The sequence below is a fragment of the Erithacus rubecula genome, assembly GCF_903797595.1.
Source record: "Erithacus rubecula genome assembly, chromosome: 19".
NCBI classification, from domain to species: Eukaryota; Metazoa; Chordata; class Aves; order Passeriformes; family Muscicapidae; genus Erithacus; species Erithacus rubecula.
This window is the reverse complement of record NC_136671.1, coordinates 10,806,611-10,827,513: the sequence shown is the minus strand read 5'-3', so window position 1 is coordinate 10,827,513 and position 20,903 is coordinate 10,806,611. Positions and strand designations below refer to the sequence as shown.

Sequence of the window (20,903 nt, the reverse complement as noted above, 5' to 3'; positions counted from 1 at the left end):
CGCGCGCGCCGCGCCGCAGCCAATCACAGGAGGGGCTGTGCGTGCCCCGGCCGGGCCGCCGCGGCGGAACGGACGCGAGAGAGACGTTCCGGGGAGAGAAGGGTCCGCCCGTTGGCGGGGCTGCTTCCCCCAACTGCCCCGCATTGCGGGAAGAGCGATGGAGACAGGCCGCGGCTGGGGATAGCGAGGGGATGGGCTGCGCTTGGGCCGCTGCAGCCCTGAGGAGTTATCCGCTAGGTAAAGGAACAGACATTTCCCCTCAGTGCTGGCACCGCTGAGGCTCCGCAAATCCTGGGGTCAGTCCTGGGCCCCTCACGTCAGGCAAGACCTTGAGGGGCCGGAGCGTGTCCAGGGAAGGGGCTGGAGAATTCCTGAGGGAGCTGGGGAAGGGGCTCAGCCTGGAGAAAAGGAGGCTCAGGGGGGAGTTTGTGTCTCTGCACAATTTCCTGACAGGAGGGGCAGGGGTGGGGGTCGGGCCCTGCCCCAGGAACAGGCACAGGCCGGGCCAGCGGGGGCTCTGGCTGGACACCAGGTGACATTTCTTCACTGAAAGAGCAGTGAAGCATTGGAAGGAGCTGACCAGGGAAGTGGTGGAGTCATCATGCCTGGAAGTGTCCAAAAAACAAGTAGACATGACACTTTGCAATAGGCTTTGGTGATCAATTACAGGTTGGACTTGATGGTCTTTGAAGTATTTTTCAACTTTAATGATCTGTGATAAACAGAGATGACCACACTTGTACCATGTGAAGTACAGGTGACCATGGGCAGTGGCCTGGTGAGGTTACTGATTTTGGGAGCTCTCTAAACAGACACAGACATCTTAAAAAGATGTAATTTATTCTGCACAGGCTACATGGTGGAGGTTTCTGCAAGTCAAACACCCCAAGGGGTAAAAAGTTACATCCTTTATACAGTAAAATTTAGGTGAACCCACCTCTCTAATACATTTTCTCTGTGTTCTGACACAAGCATTTCCATGTTACAGAGAACACCACAGAGTGAATTCACTCCCCTCTGGACTTCCTGCGAGTTAATTGTGATGCCATAAAGATGTTTCCACATGTAAGTTTTTATTTTCTCGATAACTTCTTAAAGTACTTCATTAAGGCATCATATTCCCAAAGAAAATACTCCAATTATTATAATAGTTCTCATTTTTGTAAGTGAGAGCAAAACAAAACTCAATATTATTATACATCTGCATGTCCCCAGGGATTTCCATTGCTCTGCTCCTGATTCATGCCTGGGGGTGGTGAGAGGAGGAGGAGGAGGCAAATCAAGCGGGGGTGTAATTTTCTAGGATACATTTACATTTAAGAAACTTAACATTGTAGCTTGCTGCTGCTGCTGCTGGCGTAATTAATGATCGTTTCCTCGCCCTCAATGAACTCACTGAGCTGTGTCTGTGCAGAGCACAGGAAGTAACAGCAGCTATTATGTTATAAAGGTCAATTTGCTGACATTTCCTGAAAATAAAGCCCGATGGCCTGGGTGGAAACACGGAACTGGTGGCGTGGCAGGGCAGGGCAGGGAGGGGAGGGGGGTGAAATAAAGACCAGGCTGCAGGCAGCCTGTGCAAGGACTGGGAGGGAAAAGGAAATGACAAATATCTGGTTCTGATGTTTCTGTGCAATGCTCTGAAACCAAAGTGTGAACTCTGCTGACAATCCTTCAGTGCGTGGTGCAGAGAGAGCATTTAACATACATTTAATGTATATTTCAATCAGCTCTCCTGCCTAAAAACCAGCAGTGAGAGATGATTTTTATTGTATCACATCCAAGATTAGGTAACACAGTTGAAAAAGTAATCTTTTATCTTACCTAGAATAGGCTGTGGCCAGCAGCAAGGCCAGAGGGGGCACCAGGATGATCTGAGGGATGGAGCACTTCTGTGAGGAAAGGCTGAGAGAACTGGGGTTGGAAAAGAGAACTTTTGGGGTGACCTTATTGTGGCCTCCCAGTGCCTGATGGGGCTGACAAGAAAGATAGAGAGACTGTTTACAAGGGCCTAGAGTGACAGGACACAGGGAATGGCTTCCCACTGCCTGAGGGCAGGGTTAGATGGGATTTTGGGAAGCAATTCCTCCCTGTGAGGGTGGGCAGGGCTGGCACAGGGTGCCCAGAGCAGCTGTGGCTGCCCCTGGATCCCTGCAAGTGTCCAAGGCCAGGCTGGACAGGGCTTGGAGTAATCTGGGATAGGGGAAGGTGTCCCTGCCCATGGCAGGGGGGTTGGAGATAAATGATCTTTAGGATCCCTTCCAACCCAAACCATCCTGATTCTGTGATTCCCTGATTCTCCCTTCAGCCATTAATATCCAATCCAAAATCCCCAGATAAAGCCTAACGATTAAATTTGTCTTTTTAACCTCTACCATTAAATTTTGCAGATTGTTAAATTAAAATCAAATTAATATTCCTGGGAAGAATCACTTCCCTACTTCTGTCTCTGGTGCTGTGTAATACCTTGAGGGATTATGGAGCTGCATTGATTTGTTGTCACTTGTTATTTGGTGGCAGAAGGAAATGGGACATCTCACAGTAATAGATTTAAATCTTTTAATGCTGCTTTGGCACAATCCAGGAGGCTCAGCAAGGGCAAGTCTTTTATTAATAGAACCTCTTGAAATGCTCCTTTTCACCCACGGAGTAGCTGGCACAGTTAAAGATCCTTGTTTAAAACCCCCAGCGTGGTTACAGTCTGGGCACACTAATGCAGTAAAAGTCATCTCAAATCACATGTTAAGGACATGATTCATCCAGATCTGCCCAAATTAAGGCAGGAGTGGCAAGTGCAGCTGCCAGCACTGTCACCAGATCTCAGCTCTGTCAGGCCCACGTTACTCCCTAAAACATCTGTGTTTGGGAGGATTTCTTGTTAGCTAATCCTCAACAGAGATAAAGGGAAAGTGTTGGGTTTTGCTTGCTTTGGGACAGCTTTTACCCCATTACAGTGACTGCATGGGGACTTGTCATGTTTTAATTTAATATTATTAACAAAAATATGTGTGTAACTTGGTACTTCAAAGGTGACTGAATTGGCAGAGTTTAGATGACATAGTACTTCTTAAAAACCAAACTGTACTGATATTTTATAAGGTGTCTTAAAGTAATCCCTTGCATGAGAAATGTGAGGAATGTGCCATTGCAAGTCCAACGTTGTATTCACAAGGCTTTTCCATTTTTTCTGTCACTTTGACTAAAATGGCAAGCTATTATTGGGGGGGAAATGATGGTTTTCACTAAGTCATGTGTAGAAGTTCAGAACATATCTTAAGCTTGTCAAGGAGCACAAGCATTTCTGAAAAAAGGTGACCTGATTTTAAGTATGGTGTCAATGCAAATCCAGAAGTTGGGCTGTGTGCAGTATCTGCTCTTCCTCCTGAAGCTGCCAGGACTGTGCCATTCACGTGGCAATTGCACACTTTTTTTTTCTTCTTTTTTACCCACTTCTTGTATCTCATTTGCTCCAAAAATAGATCCTTCCTGCAGAAATTAGGAGATTGCATCTAACCCTTTGCAGGGGTAAATTTGATTTTTGCTCAATGTTTATTTTCAGCCACTTTTGTCTGTTCCTCTTTCTGGCAAAGGCCTGCCTGGTTCTTGGCCCTGTTTGCTCTTACATAAAGCTGTTCTGAAGCTTTGGTCAGGTTTGTACTGCTGGAGTTTCTTTAATGTACTCTTCTGCTTAAAAGCTTTCAGTTCTTGCAACCTACAATTATTATTTTATGTATATATCCTACTCACAGACTAGAGAAAATAATAGTGGCATCTAGGAGCTTGCTGGAAGTGGATTTTAAAATAATAAATCTTTTCTCAAGTTCAATGGTTCTCACCAAAGGGCTTGGTAGAATAAAACTGAAAGAGGATTAGGATTAGGTGTTAGGGGGAAATTCTTTACTCAGAAGGTGGGCAGGCCCTGGCACAGGTGTCCAGAGCAGCTGTGGCTGCCCCTGGATCCCTGGCAGTGTCCAAGGCCAGGCTGGACAGGGCTTGGAGCAACCTGGGACAGTGGAAGGTGTCCCTGCCATGGCAGGGGTGGCTCTGGATGGGCTCCACAGGGGGAGAATCCACGACCTCCCTGGGCAGTTCCAATCCCTCCATGGAAAGAAGCTCATCCTCATGTTGAGGTGAAACTTGTGTTTTAGTTTATGGCCATTCCTCTTCATCCTGTCACTGGGCACCACCAAAAAGAGTCTGGCTCCATCCTCCTGGCACCCCTTGGAGATGTTTGTAGGGACTGCTGAGATTCCATCTCAGCCTCCTGCTCTGCAGACAGCTCCCACATCTCTCCTCGCAAGAGAGATGCTCCAGAGCTTTACTGTGTCTGTGCCTCCCGATGGACTCCCTCCAGGAGCTCCTTCCCTCCTGTCCTGAGGAGCGCAGAGCTGCACGCAGCCAGGCTGAGTGGAGGGGCAGCGTCACCTCGGAGCCACCATCGGAGCCACTGTCAGTGAGTGCCTGGGTGCCACCATCGGTGCCACCATCGGTGCCACTGTCAGTGAGTGCCTGGGTGCCACCATCGGTGCCACCATCGGTGCCACTGTCAGTGAGTGCCTGGGTGCGACCATCGGTGCCACTGTCAGTGAGTGCCTGGGTGCCACCATCGGTGCCACCATCGGTGCCACTGTCAGTGAGTGCCTGGGTGCGACCATCGGTGCCACTGTCAGTGAGTGCCTGGGTGCCACCATCGGTGCCACCATCGGTGCCACTGTCAGTGAGTGCCTGGGTGCCACCATCGGTGCCACTGTCAGTGAGTGCCTGGGTGCCACCATCGGTGCCACCATCGGTGCCACTGTCAGTGAGTGCCTGGGTGCCACCATCCGTGTCCCATGGGTGTCACCGCCAGTGCCACTCTCGGTGCCACCCTCGGTGCCCGCCGCGCTCGGGCATTTCCGCGCCCCCTCGGCCCCGCCGTGTCCTCTGTTCCCATTGGTCGCTTCCTCTCGCCGTCGGGCCGCAGCAGCCAATGGGCGCGCGGCGCGGCGGCTCGGCAGCCAATGGCGCGCGGCGCGGCGGCAGGGCCCGCCCTCCGAGCGGCGGCCCGGAGGGGTCGGCGCGGGGCGGGGGCGACGCGGCGCTGGAGCGGCGGGAGCGGCCATGAAGGTGAGGGGTGCCGCCGGCAGGGAAAGCGCTTCTCCCTCGCCGGGGAAGGAAGGAGGACGGGGCGAACCGGGGAGGGTGATGGGGCCGGGAGCCCGGCGGGATGTCCGGGCCGGGCCGCCCCTCCCGGCTCGCCTCAGGCCGCGGCCGCCGTCCCGCCCGGCTGTGAGGGGCGGCCGGGCCGGCAGCACCGAGCCGAGGGGCCCCGCGGCGAGTCAGCGCCCGGGCCGGGCCTGTGAGGATCCCCCGGGCGCTCCGGGCGCCCGAGCCGCGCTCGCTCCCCTGCGGCGCCGCGTCCCGCCCGGGCCCGTCCCGGAAAAGCTCCGCTCGGCCCGAGGGTGGGTGTAAAGAGGAAGTTTCAGTTAAAACCATTGAAAAGAAATCCCTCCCGCCGCTCTCCTGTCGTTCTGCGGCTTTGGGAGCACGCCCAGCTTGCACAGGTGTGTCAGGAGCAGCAGGTGAAATCCTCCTCAGGTAACTAAACACACTTAAAGCCAAAAACAGCGCAGAGAAGTTGGAACGCAGGGTTTTGCTCCTAGGAGATGCACACAAGGTATGGACAGGGAAGATACCGATGGCAGCGGAGACTGATGGCTTTGGTGTAGCAGAAATTGGAAATGTTTTGATTAATTCCCAAGGGAGGGATTTTTTATTTTAGCGTGTTAACGTATGTGTTATGTTGGTGCTTTTCAGCCATTTCTTTTACAGAGCAATATGGAGAGTCTAGACACTGTAATTCAATTATCAGTTAATGACCTGAGGACACAGAAGGAATCCACAGGTGACGTAGCCTAAGGGGAAAATGAATGCCTGTAGCCCTACTTTCACCTTAAGTGAGTGGTTGGCAGGGAGATAAAGAGATTTTCTGTTTGATACCAACAACTTCGATGTGTCCAAAATGGCTAACAGAAAGTTCCTAAAAATATAGATATGTTTGGTGTTGACAGTGATGTCTGAACAGTTGGTACAGGCTGTGGAATAAAATAAGTCCAAGAAGCAGGTGTTAAACTCTCAGGCAAGGGCTGTGGTATCAAATGTCTCATGTCCTTTTAGTCATTGTGTGTCCTGCTGCTGCTGTGACCCCCTGACCCGGCCATGGTTGTGTAAAAAAGGAAGTTGAATTTGGACAGATCCTTTTGGTTCATTATTTTATTTTTCTGTTATTTATATGTGGCTGCTTTGAAATATTTTAGATACATAATTGACTCCTCAGTTTTGAAGAGTAGGTGATGAATGAGAGGAATGGTTGTGTTACAGCTTTCCCTTAAGATGAGAGGAAGTATTTTTCAGAAGTTCTAAGCTTTAGAACTCAGGTCATTGGTTTTCAGGATGTATTTCTGGCAAGTTAATTGCCTAATAAACCAAGATAATTATGTTTTGTCCAGGGAAAATTAGTATTAATGCATTTCCACAGTGCTTATAGTGGGAAAGTATAAAACAAGCTTTAGTGTGAGGCTGGAGTGAGCTGTGAGAGCTCCCTGGAGGCCAGGGCAGGGCTGCTGGAGTTCATCTCCCTGGAGGAAGCTGAGGAAGATCTCCTGTGCCTGGGCACCCCAGGGCATGGAGGGTTCTTGTTTCACCAGGATGAATTCTGCTGTTGAAATACCCATAGTGATGAGAGGGTTTAATTAAATGTATATTTGGTGTTGTAACTGAAGCTCTTCTTCTTACCTTTTGTGCTCTGTGGTTTGAAAGGAGACATTCTGGCCTATCCTCTGTTATTCTGGCATTAAGTTCCCTACAAATGTGACAGGATTCTTTTCAGTTCAGGGCAAATGTGCAACTTCATCTAGAAATCAGTGTAGTTACTACAGGAATGAAATCACCATGTTACAGAGCTGAAATGTGTGTTCTGGTTGGTTGGGGTTTTACAGCAAGAATTAAAAGTCTCAAAAGCAATTATTTTCTGTCTTGGTGCTTTGGGAAAAAAAAAAAAAAAGTTAGTGCCCTGGAATGAAAAAGAGAACAGTTGTTAAAGAAAAAATAATTGTGTTTAAAGGAAGTTGTACCCCTCAGCTTCCTTTCAGGAAGAATCTGATGTGGTTCTGTTTGCCCCTCGTGTTTGTTCTAGCAGGTCTCACCTGACAGTGATTAAACTTGTGACCTGCCCAACTTGGAGTCCAAATTCCACCTTTAAGTAGAATATGAGCTTTTGATAGAGAATCCAGTGGTAAAGTCTTCCAGGAATAAAAAGTAGCACTTTGTTTGTATGTTCAGAATTTCCAGTGTTTGAAGATTATGTGACTCAAAACTGAGATACAATCAATAGAAAGTAAGTTTATTTAGATTTATTTTGACTTTTGTTACACATTTTGTAAGGCAACAAAACAAGGAGGTTCGGGGAGATCTTGAAAAATGTTTTTTCTCAGTGAAACCAGACCGTAATTATCTTCTAACAAAGGTTGGTTTTCAAGTTTGAAAACCAGGAATGTTATTTTAGAGAGAGTTTTGTTGTGAGTCATGCAAAAGCTGGATGAGTTGAGGAGCAGCTCCTGCAGGGACAGTTGTGCATTAATCATGAGAAGTTGCTGCTCCTGCTGTCACCGTTCTGGGTTTGCCCCTCACCTGCAACGGGCTGTCAGTCCCTCCTTCCTTGCTCTGCTCTTGCATCACTCAAATTCCTGACTCTCTGTGGGCAATTCTCTAGAAGAGTTGTGAGTGTGAGCTCCCTGTGCCTGCCTTGGCCTCTCGCAGGGAAATCTTTCCCCCTTTGTGTTTCAGCTGGGAGTGGAGCTGGGCTGTCCCAGCGTGCTGGGATCCTGGAGCTCAGGATCCGGCACCACACACTCCTGGGCTGGTGGCAGATGGAGTGCACTGGCTCCTCAGCACAAGCCACGTCTGATGTGGGTTTCAGAGACCGATTTTCTGTTTGCTCTGTGATGTTTTCAGGCGGGGGCTACTTCCATGTGGGCTTCCTGCTGCGGGTTGCTGAATGAAGTGATGGGTACGGGAGCAGTGCGTGGCCAGCAGGCGGCCTTTGGGGGAGGGGCTGGCCCCTTCAGGTTCACACCCAGCACCGGCTTCTCAGCGTATCCAGCTCCTGCTGCAGCCAGCACCAACATCGTCTGCAAAGCCTGCGGGCTCTCCTTCTCAGTTTTCAGGAAAAAAGTGAGTATATTTCCTATTGCACTGCGTTTCTACCCCTCTGAACTCATACTGGGAGATGAGTGTGTATTTCTCAGAAACCTGAGGCAGATATAGGCAAGGAGGGAGGAAGGGCCTTATTCTGAGGTCACAGGAAATCACTGTCAGCCAGGATTAGAAGTTAGTAAACCTGATGTGCATTAGTCAGTGACACGTTGGATCTGGGCTGGCCTGAAAAGTAATGGACTCTGGTTTGTAAGATACATGTGTGAGCTTCAGAATCTCAAACAGTAAAGCACAGCTGGTTTTGAAGATGGCACCAAACAGTGACTGAACTGAACAGACTGGGTGATGGAAAAGTTAAAAACTCACAGTTAGATATCAGAGCTTCTTTCTGGAAGTTCTCATGCAGTTCTGGTTTGCTGACCAGCTTTAGTTCTGCTCAATGCTGCTCTTCCTTCTTTGGGAGGCAGGTTGGTGGGTTAATACAGATAAATAAAGCTGAGATTGTTAGTTTTTTATTATTTCTGTCTATCACAACTGTCCAGGATTTTGTCCCCTCAGTGACCTAATCCTCTGCAGCTCTTCCAGATAATTATGAAGCCTCTTCCCTCAGTTTGTGTGTTGTTTTCCCCTTGTACATCCTGTTCACATGGCAAGGCTTTGGTGAACGAAGTGTTGTGTAGGGACATTTCTGAAGCCAATATTAATTTAATCCTGAAAACCTTGAGGAGTTTGGGTTTGTTCACAGCAGCTGGAATGCTGACAGTCTTGTCTATTCCAGCTTTTGTGTTGTGAGTCCTTTGAACAAAGCTCTCTTGAGCAGTGACATCTGGGCTTTTGGGAGTATTTCCCTCCCATGTGATTCATCACATGCAAGGCTTACTCTGAGTTCTTGGAATCAGTTGAGGAAGCAGTAGGTTCTCTAAAGTTTGGGGTTATACTGTTGTCACACATGTGAAAGGAGTAGTGACAGTATATTCAGAAGTATTTTAATAGACCATAAAATTGGTTTTAGTTTTGTTTGTTGTCTGAAGTACAACTTGAGTACTTGATTCATTTGTTTAGTCATAATATTTTTCCCTGAAACCTCAAATCAGCTTCAGTAGTGCCAAAAGAGTGAGAGACTCCCTTGAAGCACTTGCAAAACTGACAGGGCAGTTTTCTATATTTAAATCTTAAAAATTATCATCACAACTGACAGTGGAAGAGCTAATAGTAAATTCTGTAACCTGGAGAAGCAGAAACCAGGGCCTGGATTTGTTTCCTGTGACCCAGAGCTGAACGGTTCCCTCCTTTCCCCTCAGCACGTGTGTTGTGACTGCAAAAAGGATTTTTGCTCAGTTTGTTCAGTCTTACAAGAGAATCTCCGAAGATGTTCTACTTGTCACTTGCTGCAAGAAACGGCCTTCCAGCGCCCTCAGCTCATGAGACTGAAAGTGAAGGATCTGCGCCAGTACCTGATCCTCAGAAACATCCCCACGGACACCTGCAGGGAGAAGGAGGATCTGGTGGAGCTGGTGCTGTGCCACCACGGCCTGGGCTCCCAGGAGCACATGGACACTGGCAGCCTGCGCTCGTCGCGCTCCCAGAGCTCAGCCTTCTTTAGCCATCCCTTCTCCCCCTCTGCATCCATGGCAGACCCAGCAGAAGTGGCCAACAGGAGGGGAAGCACAGGAAGTGGAACACCTTCACAGGTACAGTGATTAACGTGTTCCGTGCAATAGCATTGCTTTTATTTTTATATTTTTAATAGTTATATATCAAAATAAAACACGAATTTATGCAGTTTGGAGGGGGAGGAAAAATGACTTTTGTACCCTGCACTTGAAAGCTGGAGATAATTAGCAAAGAATTTTATGTCAGAAGTGACTTAAACCTGAAATGATTGGTAGCAGTTGGAACTTCAAAATGTCATTTCATTGTCACCTGTGATCACCTTGGTAGGGAGGAAAATGTTTTATAAAGGAATAACATGGATTTTTATCCTCATGACTTTCATTTTGTACACAGGGACAAACAGAAACATCTGTAAATAATGAAGATGAAGAAAGTGCAGAAGAGCAGGTGAGATATGAACTATCCAAAAAATAGATTTTTGGCACGTGGCACCATCAAGTGTTTTAGATCTCTGCCAACATTTGGCCTCATGCTCTAGTTCTTGCAGAGCTTTCTGTGTCTAGCAGTCAATGTCTGCACACACTTAAAAAGAATTAAACTTTAGCCAAGCTGCTGCAGCTTCATGTGCTCCAGCTGTGGGGCTCTGGAGTAAGCAGGGCAGTTACACCACACAACTGCTGTGTTTCAGACCCCAGGGCTGGCCAGGAAGAGAGCCAGGGCCTCCCTGTCTGATATTTCCAGTCTGGACGACATCGAAGGGTTGAGTGTTCGGCAGCTGAAGGAAATCCTCGCCTGCAATTTTGTCAACTACTCAGGATGCTGTGAAAAATGGGAACTTGTGGAAAAAGTGAGCAGACTGTACAGAGAGAATGAAGAGAACCACAAGACACGTAGGTTTATACTTTATTTCTGCTTTCTTAAGACAACTGAGTTTCTGATTTCCAGTTTCTGCTTTGGTTCTGCCAGTGGAAGAACTCAGTATCTGAACTTGGTCTGCTCTGCTGGAACATATGGAAAATGTGTTTAAACAATGCAGGTTGCCCTTAGAGTAGCTGAACATGGCTGTAGTGATTAAACAAAGTTTTCCAGGATTGTGCTGGTTTTTTGAGACATCCATAGCTTGGAGAGCTCAGCTTTCATAGTGAAGGTGAAATTGCACAACCGAGAACTGGTTCCTCAGAGAACTGAAACTTGGCACAACTTCCATGTGCTTTGCTGGGTTTCACAGGGCATTAGCCAGAGCTGCTCTGTAGCCATGCAGATCAGGGCACTTCATGTCTGTCACTGCAGAATTAAAATCTACAGTGGAAAAGGTCCAAAGTGCTTTGGTCTCAGTTCACATTTTCATGATAAATCTTGTGGTTCTGTGGCTGCAGCTCAGTGGCTGCTGTTCTACCCTCTGCTCCATGCTGTGGTTGGAGTCTTTCATTGTGTAATTTGTCCTCAGACCAATTCCTGCTCACACAAAATTTGGGGGGAAAAAACTTTAAACTTAAGATTTATTTTTTTCACCATAATCTGATGGAATGTTCAGTTATTGATGGGGATGGTGACTTTGCAATGAAAGTTGACAGGTTATGTTCACTTCTGCCACCTTTATGGCCTACTTAAAGCTTCCACTTCTTAGTCTGCTTTATTATTATTGTGTTTAATCTTCTGAGGAAAAGTGTTCTGCCAAACAGTGAGCTCTGAGATGGAAAATCAACATGTTCTGAATTTTAATCCAGCATGTTATTTCACAGTCATTACATTCTGAATAGAAAATAGTTTCTTGAGCTTAAGGAACGAAGCCAAATATTGGATGTTCACTCGAGGGCCTTTCTAGTTCTTAGTTCTTTGGAGGAATATAGATGAATTTGTAGCTGGGGGTTAAAAAAGTTCATGTGAGGGGACGGAGGCTGGCTAGGCTCTGCAGGACCAGGAGCCATGATCTCTGTGTTGGTTTGCAGAGGGGGAGAGGATGCAGCTGAACGAGGACGACGACAGCCTGTGCCGGATCTGCATGGACGCCGTGATCGACTGCGTGCTGCTGGAGTGCGGCCACATGGTGACCTGCACCAAGTGCGGCAAGAGGATGAGCGAGTGCCCCATCTGCCGCCAGTACGTGGTGCGGGCCGTGCACGTCTTCAAATCCTAACGTGTCCCCGGGGTGCTGCACCTGGGGCAGCCCCGCTGCCTCCTCACACTCGGCCCTTGCCACGGCAACATCTGCAAGTTGCTGAAAGTGTTTTTTCAAGCAGCTCCTGCAGCACAGGGCTGGGCAGGCCCAGGCCCTGCCCCACTGACCCTACAGCCCCACAGATGGTTGGAGTCAAACTGTTTACAGCAGTTCTCGCTCTCTTCTGAAAAATCTCACCTGTCCTTACGCATTCGGCACTCGGCAAGTGGTCAGTAAACACCTCTGCTTGAGCCTGTTTGTTCTCTAGTGCATTAAAAGCAAAGAATATATCAGTTGATTATTCAGCTTTTCCCTATGGATAGAATGTATCTGTTCCAGCAGCCTGGCTGGTGCTGGCGTTGGACAGAGCTTAGGAAGCACTGCCATGAACTGTTCCTGCACAGAAGCCCTTAAGCAGTCTTGCTTTATGCTGATTGCTCCCTCTGAATGTCTGTCATGACACTTGTGCTGTCTTGGCTATTCTCTGTCAGTGTATGAAACACTCCATCACTTTGCAGGGCTCAGGGGCCACCACTGGGCTCTGTCTGGTGGGCTCCAAAAACCAGTTACTGAGTGATTTTTAGGTTAGGAATAAACTATTTTTTTAAGAAGGGGTATACTGTAGGTAAACCATGTTAGTGTGGTCCTTCATCTGCTCATGCCTGTTGTAACTATTAATCTGTGATGATTGTACTCCATGTGCTGACAGCCAGATGTTACTGTGAATCCTGATCAGGGGCACCACCTCCTTGCTGCTAAGGTGGAATGTACAGCATTACTAACCTTAAGTGGGGAGGGGGAGGCAGGAACAGGAGCAGTTTTTGTTTAAAATCTCCTGTTCACAGGCTTTCACCCAAAGCCAAGTCACCCAAAGCAGCTTCCCAGGGGCTGCTGAGGGCCCTGTATTGCTGCCAGCTCTTGGACCAGGGTCAGGCTTTGTGCCATGAGCTGGGGTCCAGGTCCTCTTGGAGCAGGAAGTGTAGGGTTCCTCCCTGTAGATGTCTGTGAGCAATGACCTGGGGAAGGGAGCAGCCCGAGGATCCCTGTGCAAGCACAGCCACAAATGGGACTGGTGAAGTTCACAGTAAAAAAGAGGTGAGGAAGGACCATGTGTGTCCAATTATTCTTTAAGCAGAGTTGATCAAAGGTGTGTCTCCTTTGCTTCCCCGTGTGGCAGCAAAGCTCCAGAGCCAAGGCTGTAGCACCTGAGAACTGGACCTGTGCTGCACTGGCAGCTGCTCTTACCTTCACGAAGGGTTAGGCTGGCTTGGAACAGAAAGCAGCTCCTCCTCACACAAAACACAACTCCAAGCTCTACTGGATATTTTTCAGAAGGGAGCAAACCTCTCAATGGCTTTATTTTTTAGAAGTAACTTTTTCATGGTACTTAATTCCTGGAGTCTGTCCAGAGGGGAGGTTAGTGAAGACAGACGTGCCCTCGCTGTTATTTCCATGCTGCTCATTAGCCACTCGAGCTTAATAAAGATGGGTGATGGGCTCTCTCAGCCTCTGTCTCTTTTCTTACCCAGCTCTGGCAGTGCTGGAGGTTACTCAGCTCCAGTGTTGATGTTCTCAAGCTGCCAGTGCTACTGGAGCCTGAGCTGGGCAGGTCCCTGCTGGAGGAACAGAGATGTGGATGCAACAATGCCCTGGAAAATGCTCAGAGCCCTGAACCAGAGCTCCCTGCAGCCACTCCCACCCACCCCGACAGAAATGTGCAGAGCCAGTGCCTGTTTTTGTACAATTGTTTATACAAATTCAACAAAGGTAAAACTGCATCAGGAAGGTCTACGAAAACAACACCGTACAACAATGGCACTTATGAATGCAGAATTTTACAATCAGGAAATAACCATGTTATAAACCTTAAATGAGAACTCAACTCACACTTCAAAGAAAGAGAGACTACGTTTGACCATTTATTCTACTGCTGGACTCACTGTATAAATTAATTTTTATATTGAGTACAAGAGCTCATGCTACAGAGTGAAACCCTCCTATGTGCAAAAGCTGAAATTGGAATTTTTTTAAAATTTTGAGAAAAAGGTGATTTCTATACAGATAAAAGTGTTTTACTTCAACTATAATTTACACCTTATTTCCACAACATGCTTATGTCACTTCTGAAGTATACAAAGCAGGATATAAACTTCCATTAAAACATGCTTTAAGTTGAAAGTATGAACCTACTTTTCCTGACCTGGGCACGTTTGTAGATAGATACTGCCTACGAAGTATAGGTTAAGTTCTCGCCTACCATAAGTAAAGATAAAAATTGGCAATCAAAACCGAAACACTGGTAATGCATTCAAACATTGCATAAATAATTTTTAAACAATTTTTGTACAAAAATAGTTCTGCATAATGTAAGATGTAACAAAACAAAACGTGTTAAGAAGGCAGAAATGCAGTGCGTGGTCCACTTAAATGACACCAACTTTTTTTTTTTCTTGTTTTAAGAAATGAAAAGCAGAAATCAAATTTACACTACCAAGCACATGCTGTGGTACTTTAAATAACAGTATTTCTTGGAGCTCAGTCCTCTTCCAGGGTGTGAACAATTATCATCGGTAACAGTCGCCTTATGAATTTGCATAAGAGCCAGTGCAGGACATCCCAGGTGGACTGAATTAGTGGCACAAGTTGAGATTCTTCACATGGGTAGTTTCACGTTGTTCTCTCCTCAACAAGAGTTGTAAAATCCAATCGCGGCATTTTCTGATATTCCAAGTTCCCAATTGAAAATAAAATCCCTACATGTTCTTAGTCCCTTCCCCCCCTCACCCCAGTATTTACACAAGTCCTTTAACTAACTCAGTTTTTGCAGAAGTTTTTCTTCCACCTGCCCAAACTGGACACTTACAGACATCTCTGCTATGAACTGCTCACAGCCCTCCTTCGTCACTTGCTTGCAGTACCTCAGGTCGATCTGGCAGATGTTCCCACAACGTTTGAAGTAAGACAGGCACTGGTCAGTGACCTTATTGCAGTCTGGGGAGAGCAGAGGGGAGCAACTCAACACTGACTCCAGCACAAAAGAATCCCCACACCTCCATCCCCATCAGAGGAATCCCTGCCAGCTCCACTGCCCATCCCCATCCCCCAGCTGTTGTGTAACCCATGGGATCAAGCCAGGCAGCCCAGATGTGCAGAGCAAATCCCCTGGGAGGATGAGTGTGGATACAACACCTCCTGGCAGCTGCGGGGCCATTTCCACCAGCAGCACATGCAGCTGCTGCCAGGGAGCTGCAGCCGGGGCTGGGTCAGACCCCACAGCTCCCATGCCCGGGCAGTTCCCTCCCCACAGCCCTCACCTGATAAATTAATCTCCGTGAGCGAGTCCCGCGTGGTGGTGCCCACGGCGGTCAGCAGGTTGATGGACTGATCTGTCACGTGGTTACAGTAGCTGAGGTTGAGTTTGGAGAGCAGGGGCATGTGGCGGATGATGAGGCGCAGCGACGCGTCCGTGATGTCCAGCCCGGCCAGGCGCAGCTCCACGATGTTGCGCAGTTTGCTGCGGTTGTCGATCTGACCTGCGGAGCAGAGCACGGCTCAGTCCCACGGCACACAAGGCTGCTGCCCTGGCTCAACCTCACACGCTTTTGCCTGTCTGGAGCTTTGGAGGGAATATCAGCGGGAACACTTGTCTATTTTTGGAACAGGCATGTGGACAAAGCCACCTCCTGATTTCAAAACAAAAGGGATGAAAGTAACTGCAGGGGCCCAGCGGAATTACAAGTCGGGAATAAGCAGTAGGCTGTGCAGTGCATGCCAGAAAGCAGATCTGATTTGCTCAAAATTTCACCTGAGCTGAAATCCGGGCGAATGTGGCATGACCCACAGAACTGCTCCTTCCCTGAACTGGAAGAAAGTGTTTCCATACTCTCTAAAGTACACCCGTTGCAGCCTGAAGAGAAGAAAGTCAGACAGAAAACCAGCACGGTGGCTCAGGTGACGCTTCAGCAGCCAGAGAACATCCCTGTCTCCCCGGGGCTCCATCAGGAGTGTTCCAAGTCACTTCCTCAAACTCCCCGAGGGCAGCACGGCCCAGCTGGGTTGGGCTCTGGGGCTCCTGCCCATTGCTCCAAGGGGACTAAGCACAAAGAGGCCCCGGCTGGGACGGGGCTCCCGGCCCCTCCCGCCTTACCTGGCCGGTTGTCTGTGGGCGGGGACAGGAGGTCTCTCATTTGTGCGTCTTTCAGTCCTTCTGCCCACTGCACGTCCAGAGTTCGCAGCAAGGGACAACTGGAGCTACAAAGTGCTGACACTGCTATCCATGAGCACCCTGACAACAGCAGGTCCCGCAGACCTGCGGGTACACAAGGGGTTGGAGCACTGTGACCTTCCCAGACACAGCCCAGTGACCTCCATGGCACCCCCAGGCTCTGAGCACGGCCCCCTCCTGCCCAGCTCTGTCTGTCCCACCACCTGCAACTTCCTCCCACCACTCCTTCCCCTGGCCCCTCAGCCCTTTCCACAGCAGCATTCAGAACTTACTGAGTGAAACCTTCCTCCAATTATTATAACTGAACATGTCAAGTAGTCACAAAAACAATTTTGGCTCATTTTACTGACTCAAAACTGACCCCGAAGTTTTAACCCACTGATGCCTCATTATTACACATCTTCACCCCTCCTAGTAGAGTCTACTCCTCTTCTAGGCCACCCCAGTCCCTGGAGACTTTCCCCAGAAGCTGCAGTTTAGACACAGACTGGTTTGTGATTTGGTGATGAAAAGACATCACTTACCTGGCAGTCTGTTGATAAGCCAACTCAGCTGCTTTTTAGATATATTTGTCCAGCTAAGATCAAGGGTTACAGGCTGTCTCCTAATAATGCCACTAAGCATAAGTGGAGTGATGGATTTACAATGGTTTAAATCTATTTTGGTCCATAATCTTTTGTCACAGCACCTACCCAAAAAGAAAAAAAAGCCAACAACACTTAATTTGGCACTTGTTTGGATTTTGGTAAGGCTTTAAAAGGTGTCATTAAACAGCAGGAAAAACTACAGCATTGAACTGAGAATTGCAAAAGTAAGGCCAAGTATTGCAAAGATAAACACAACCCCACACAATGTTACAGAAGTTTCAAGTTTCTCCATCAAATATATCCTGCAGTAAAGCATGGAATTATTTCTACAGAACTAAAAGTATCTTTGGATCCCATTTTAAGTCATCACAGTACTTACTAAAATCCATTTTACAGCCTGAAGACAAGTCACCACTCCTTCCTTATATTTTGATTATGAAGTCTGATTTAAATAATATGCCCATTTCCTCCGTTTTCTTTACTTAAAACCAGTGGATTTGGGAAAACAGATCCTCCCTCTCCTGTTGTGTGTTTGTGTTATCCCTATCCATGTGGATTACGTGTATTTTTGCTCTTTATGGCTCTCTAAGGACAACACCATCAAGTCCTGATGAGTGTGCTGGAGTCTGCATTTTTTTTTAAATCAGCAAATACTTTATTTAAGTAGAAAATGGATTTAGCAGGTTTCAGTGACACCAAGCACTCCACACACATCACCTCACACTGAATTATCAGCCTCTCTGCTTTGTGCATGTTTTGTTCACAGGCTGTGTTGGAAAGGAGCCTGTTCCAGTCTGTCTGTCCTTGTGCACAGCAGGAACCCAGGACAGGAGTCACCAGAGCCACAAGGCTTCACTGGAACCTGTGAATCTGCACTGAAGCTTCTGCTGCTGCTGTGCAGCCACAGCTGTGTCAGGGCCACACGGTACCGAGCACAAGGGACACACTGAGCAAAGGATTCCTGCAGAACTCCTCTGCTGGCACAGGAACAGGGAACAGGCTGGCTCTCCACGTACCCTCCACAGGGAGACAATCAGCACAGCCCTTGTGAGGAGCACACGGTGGGATCCTCACTATCTCAGTAGGTATTTAACAGCTGAACTGCACAAATGCTGGCAGTCGGGAAGTGCTGGGGCAGAATGACACAGGCTGAGCCAGCCTGGCTGTTCCAGCAGCAGGAACGCCGCGGTGTCTGACCCAGCCCAGGCTGCTCCAGAGCCAGCACGCTGACACTCACAGCTCCAACAGAACTGCTGGGAAAGCTGCTTCTGAGGAAGCAACCTGAGACCTGCCCACCTGCCTGGGCTCACCAGAGCCCCACGATCAGCCCACACCATCACCCGCTGCCCTCCCCCGCCCATCCCGCCGCACCCCGTGTCCCGCCCTCCTTACCATCTGTTCCAGGTCTTGCAAACTCTCATACAGATGCACAAGTCTCTATGACTGAGGTAGCTAAAGACAGCCATCCAGACTTCCCTCTGCATCACGTGGGCTGCCCCGTCATCCAGGGGCAGCGAGTCCGGAGGGGGGCTGATGGGCGGGGGCCGGATGACGTGCCGCTCCATCTGGATGCACTTGGGGGGCGACAGCGAGGGCGGGGGCCGGGCGATGCCGCGGGGGGCGCTGCGCAGGCCGGGCAGCAGCTGGTGGTGCCGCAGCTCCCGGGGAGTCCCGTTCAACCCTTTGCTGAACCTGTGCAGTCTCTCGCTGTTGTTCAACGCGCGCTTGGGCTCCTCGTTCTCGCTCTCCGGTTCAGATTTGATGGGTTGGTGGTTCTCATTGGCAAGGCTGTTCTCGGTTTTTTGGATCTCCTGGTTAAGCTCTTTGCTGAGCTCCTTGCTCAGTTCCTTATTGGGAAGCCGCCTTTTCCTCCTCATCTTGAACTTCTTCTTGTCCCTGGGCTCGGCGCCCTCCGTGCTGGGCCCTGCTGTGGGTGAGCTGGACCGAGACTGGTCGCTGTCCTTGGACCTGGGGGGGGCTTCAGGCAGCTCATCCTCGGGCTCCTGCTTGAGGCGCCGCAGGGGTTTGATCATGGCAGTTCGGTCATCAGGGGCCTTCCACGAGCGCCGCTGCAGGGACAGACACACGGACAGGGCTGACTGCGGGGCCGGCCGTGCTCAGCAGCCTCCCGTGTGGATGGATGCTCCACAGGGAGCCCTGCCTGGGGCTGGGCCCCTGCCAGCACCGGGCCCCATCCATCCCAGCACCATCCCAGCACCGGGCCCCATCCATCCCAGAACCATCCCACAACCATCCCAGAACCGGGCCCCACCCATCCCACAACCATCCCAGCACCATCCCAGAATCATCCCAGCACCGGGCCCCACCCATCCCAGAACCATCCAGCACCGGGCCTCACCCATCCCAGAACCATCCCAGAACCATCCCAGAACCATCCCAGCACAGGGCCCCACCCATCCCAGCACCATCCCAGAACCATCCCAGCACAGGGCACAGCCCCCCGGCCAAAGGTATCGAGTTCAAGAGGCAGCAGGGATGAGGAGTTCAGCTATTGGCTCACTGGACTCCAGGAGTGACAAGGGGACTGATTCACCCTGCAGATTCCTGCACATTCCAGGGCCTTGCCCATCTCCCCGTGGATCATTTAGACACAAGATCAGCAGCACACCATGGACAGCTTTGTCCCCAGCAAGAACCCAGACTGGGGCCACACCCACTGGGAACCCACATCAACACTACCCCAGTGCCCTCACACATGGCCATTCCAGGGCAATTCCCAGAACCTCTGGAGTCACAGCTGCCATCCTGGCTGCTGGACCCTCAGCCTCCTTTAGATGCTCCTTTACACCCAACAAACCCTGGCCATCCCCTCCAATGCCTGCAGAACAGGGAATGTGACACCCCAGGACTGCTGAGCCCTCACAGGGCACTCTCCTCCTGCCCCAGACCCTGCACCCAACAAACAGCTCTGCACTCACTTCCACTCTTCCACCCCCTCCAATTCACCAGGCTGTGAGAGACACAAACTGAGGCCCTGGAAGGCTTCAAGCCTAATCTCATCAGCACAAGCAAGAAGTAAGTCAGCAGCTGTGAAAATGGAGTAGCTCTAATAAGGAGATCTGGACTGGCAAGGAGAGAGAACTGCTGTGAGCACCCTTGATGTGTCAGAGAGCCTGTGCTTTCTCTTTCCCAATAAACTAACTGGATCAAGGCAGTGGCTGTGTTCCCAAGTTTCAGCCCATGGTTCATGGTGGAGAAATGAATGGTGGAGAAAGCTGATCACCCTGCCTTTAAATTAACATATTATAAAGGGGGAACTCACAGGAAGTTAATGACAGTTAGAACAAACATTACTACACCAGCCCAGTGCAGCTCCCAGCACCCTCACACAAGGCACTGATGGGCTCTGGAATCCTGTGATCCTGCCAGGCTGTGGGAGGGCAGCAGTGTGCCAGGACATCCCTGGCTCCCTGGGGGAGCAGGGACTCCAGGATGTGGCACAGCCTGCTCAGGGGCTGTGTGGCAGAGAACCACACAGGGAGGGCCAAATATCAGCACAGCAACAGATCTTTATTCCTTGGGTCATCACAACACAACTGGGTGCTGTATTTTAATACAGGACACCAGAAGAGAAAATATAAACCCAGACAGTGCAGCTGAACTATCCTGGAGTTAAAGGTTTCCATAAGAGAGAAATTCTGTAATTTCAAGATGCAAATGTGATTAAGTTTGTTTTCTTCTCCGTGTTTTAGCTGTTGAAAGAAAATAAAAAACCCAAATACATTTGTTGTGTTGTGTGGTAATGTGGTACCCACAGTGCCTTCCTCACTGAAGGAGTCCAAAGGGATGGGAAAAGGAAAGCAAGGCCAGCAAGCAGGTATGCATGAACTGCTACTGTGAATTTTGCTCTCTCTCCACCAAAGCAGCCCAAATCTCTACATTTGCCATCCTGCAGCACTCCCACTGTCCAGTCCTGCAGGAGACTGACTCCCACCCCTGGCAGCTTCACAGCCACTGATGCTGATTTTACAGTCATCATTTTGGAATTCACATGAAAACTCAGTGTCCCTGCCCATCCTGAGAGCCCAGATTATCAAGCTCAGGGCCGAGTTGCCTACACTATGCAGGGAGCAGCTCCTGGTCCCTGCAGGCACCCCAGGTGTCC

General features: G+C 49.3%; 2 protein-coding genes across 12 annotated transcripts in view; one reads left to right on the top strand and one right to left on the bottom strand.

Annotated features, from left to right (window-relative positions):
• Positions 1 to 64: 64 nt before the first annotated feature.
• RNF34 (ring finger protein 34) lies at positions 65 to 13,470 on the top strand. Of its 4 annotated transcripts, none has more exons than XM_079322683.1 (7): positions 65 to 296; positions 989 to 1,065; positions 7,993 to 8,211; positions 9,495 to 9,884; positions 10,201 to 10,254; positions 10,496 to 10,697; positions 11,757 to 13,470. In XM_079322683.1, the coding sequence occupies exons 2-7, from the start codon at positions 1,054 to 1,056 to the stop codon at positions 11,942 to 11,944; spliced, it is 1,065 nt and encodes a 354-aa protein (XP_079178809.1). In that variant the 5' UTR covers positions 65 to 296; positions 989 to 1,053; the 3' UTR covers positions 11,945 to 13,470. The 4 variants fall into 4 exon arrangements, with proteins under 4 accessions (XP_079178809.1, XP_079178808.1, XP_079178810.1 ...); XM_079322682.1 differs by having other exon boundaries at positions 156 to 237; XM_079322684.1 differs by lacking the exons at positions 65 to 296; positions 989 to 1,065 and adding an exon at positions 4,988 to 5,106.
• A 225-nt stretch (positions 13,471 to 13,695) lies between these two features.
• The window catches only part of KDM2B (lysine demethylase 2B), a 112,803-nt gene continuing 105,595 nt past the window's right edge, over positions 13,696 to 20,903 (bottom strand). For 5 of the 8 annotated variants that reach the window (XM_079322664.1, XM_079322659.1, XM_079322660.1 and 2 more), the window contains 6 exons: positions 18,170 to 18,846; positions 16,715 to 16,878; positions 16,113 to 16,274; positions 15,771 to 15,872; positions 15,280 to 15,498; positions 13,696 to 14,956 (listed from right to left, as the gene is read on the bottom strand). In XM_079322664.1, the coding sequence (XP_079178790.1) occupies positions 14,775 to 14,956; positions 15,280 to 15,498; positions 15,771 to 15,872; positions 16,113 to 16,274; positions 16,715 to 16,878; positions 18,170 to 18,846 (1,506 nt within the window). In that variant the 3' untranslated portion in view covers positions 13,696 to 14,774. The remainder of the gene's footprint in view (positions 14,957 to 15,279; positions 15,499 to 15,770; positions 15,873 to 16,112; positions 16,275 to 16,714; positions 16,879 to 18,169; positions 18,847 to 20,903) is intronic. The other 3 variants (XM_079322663.1, XM_079322662.1, XM_079322666.1) reach the window with 1 other exon arrangement.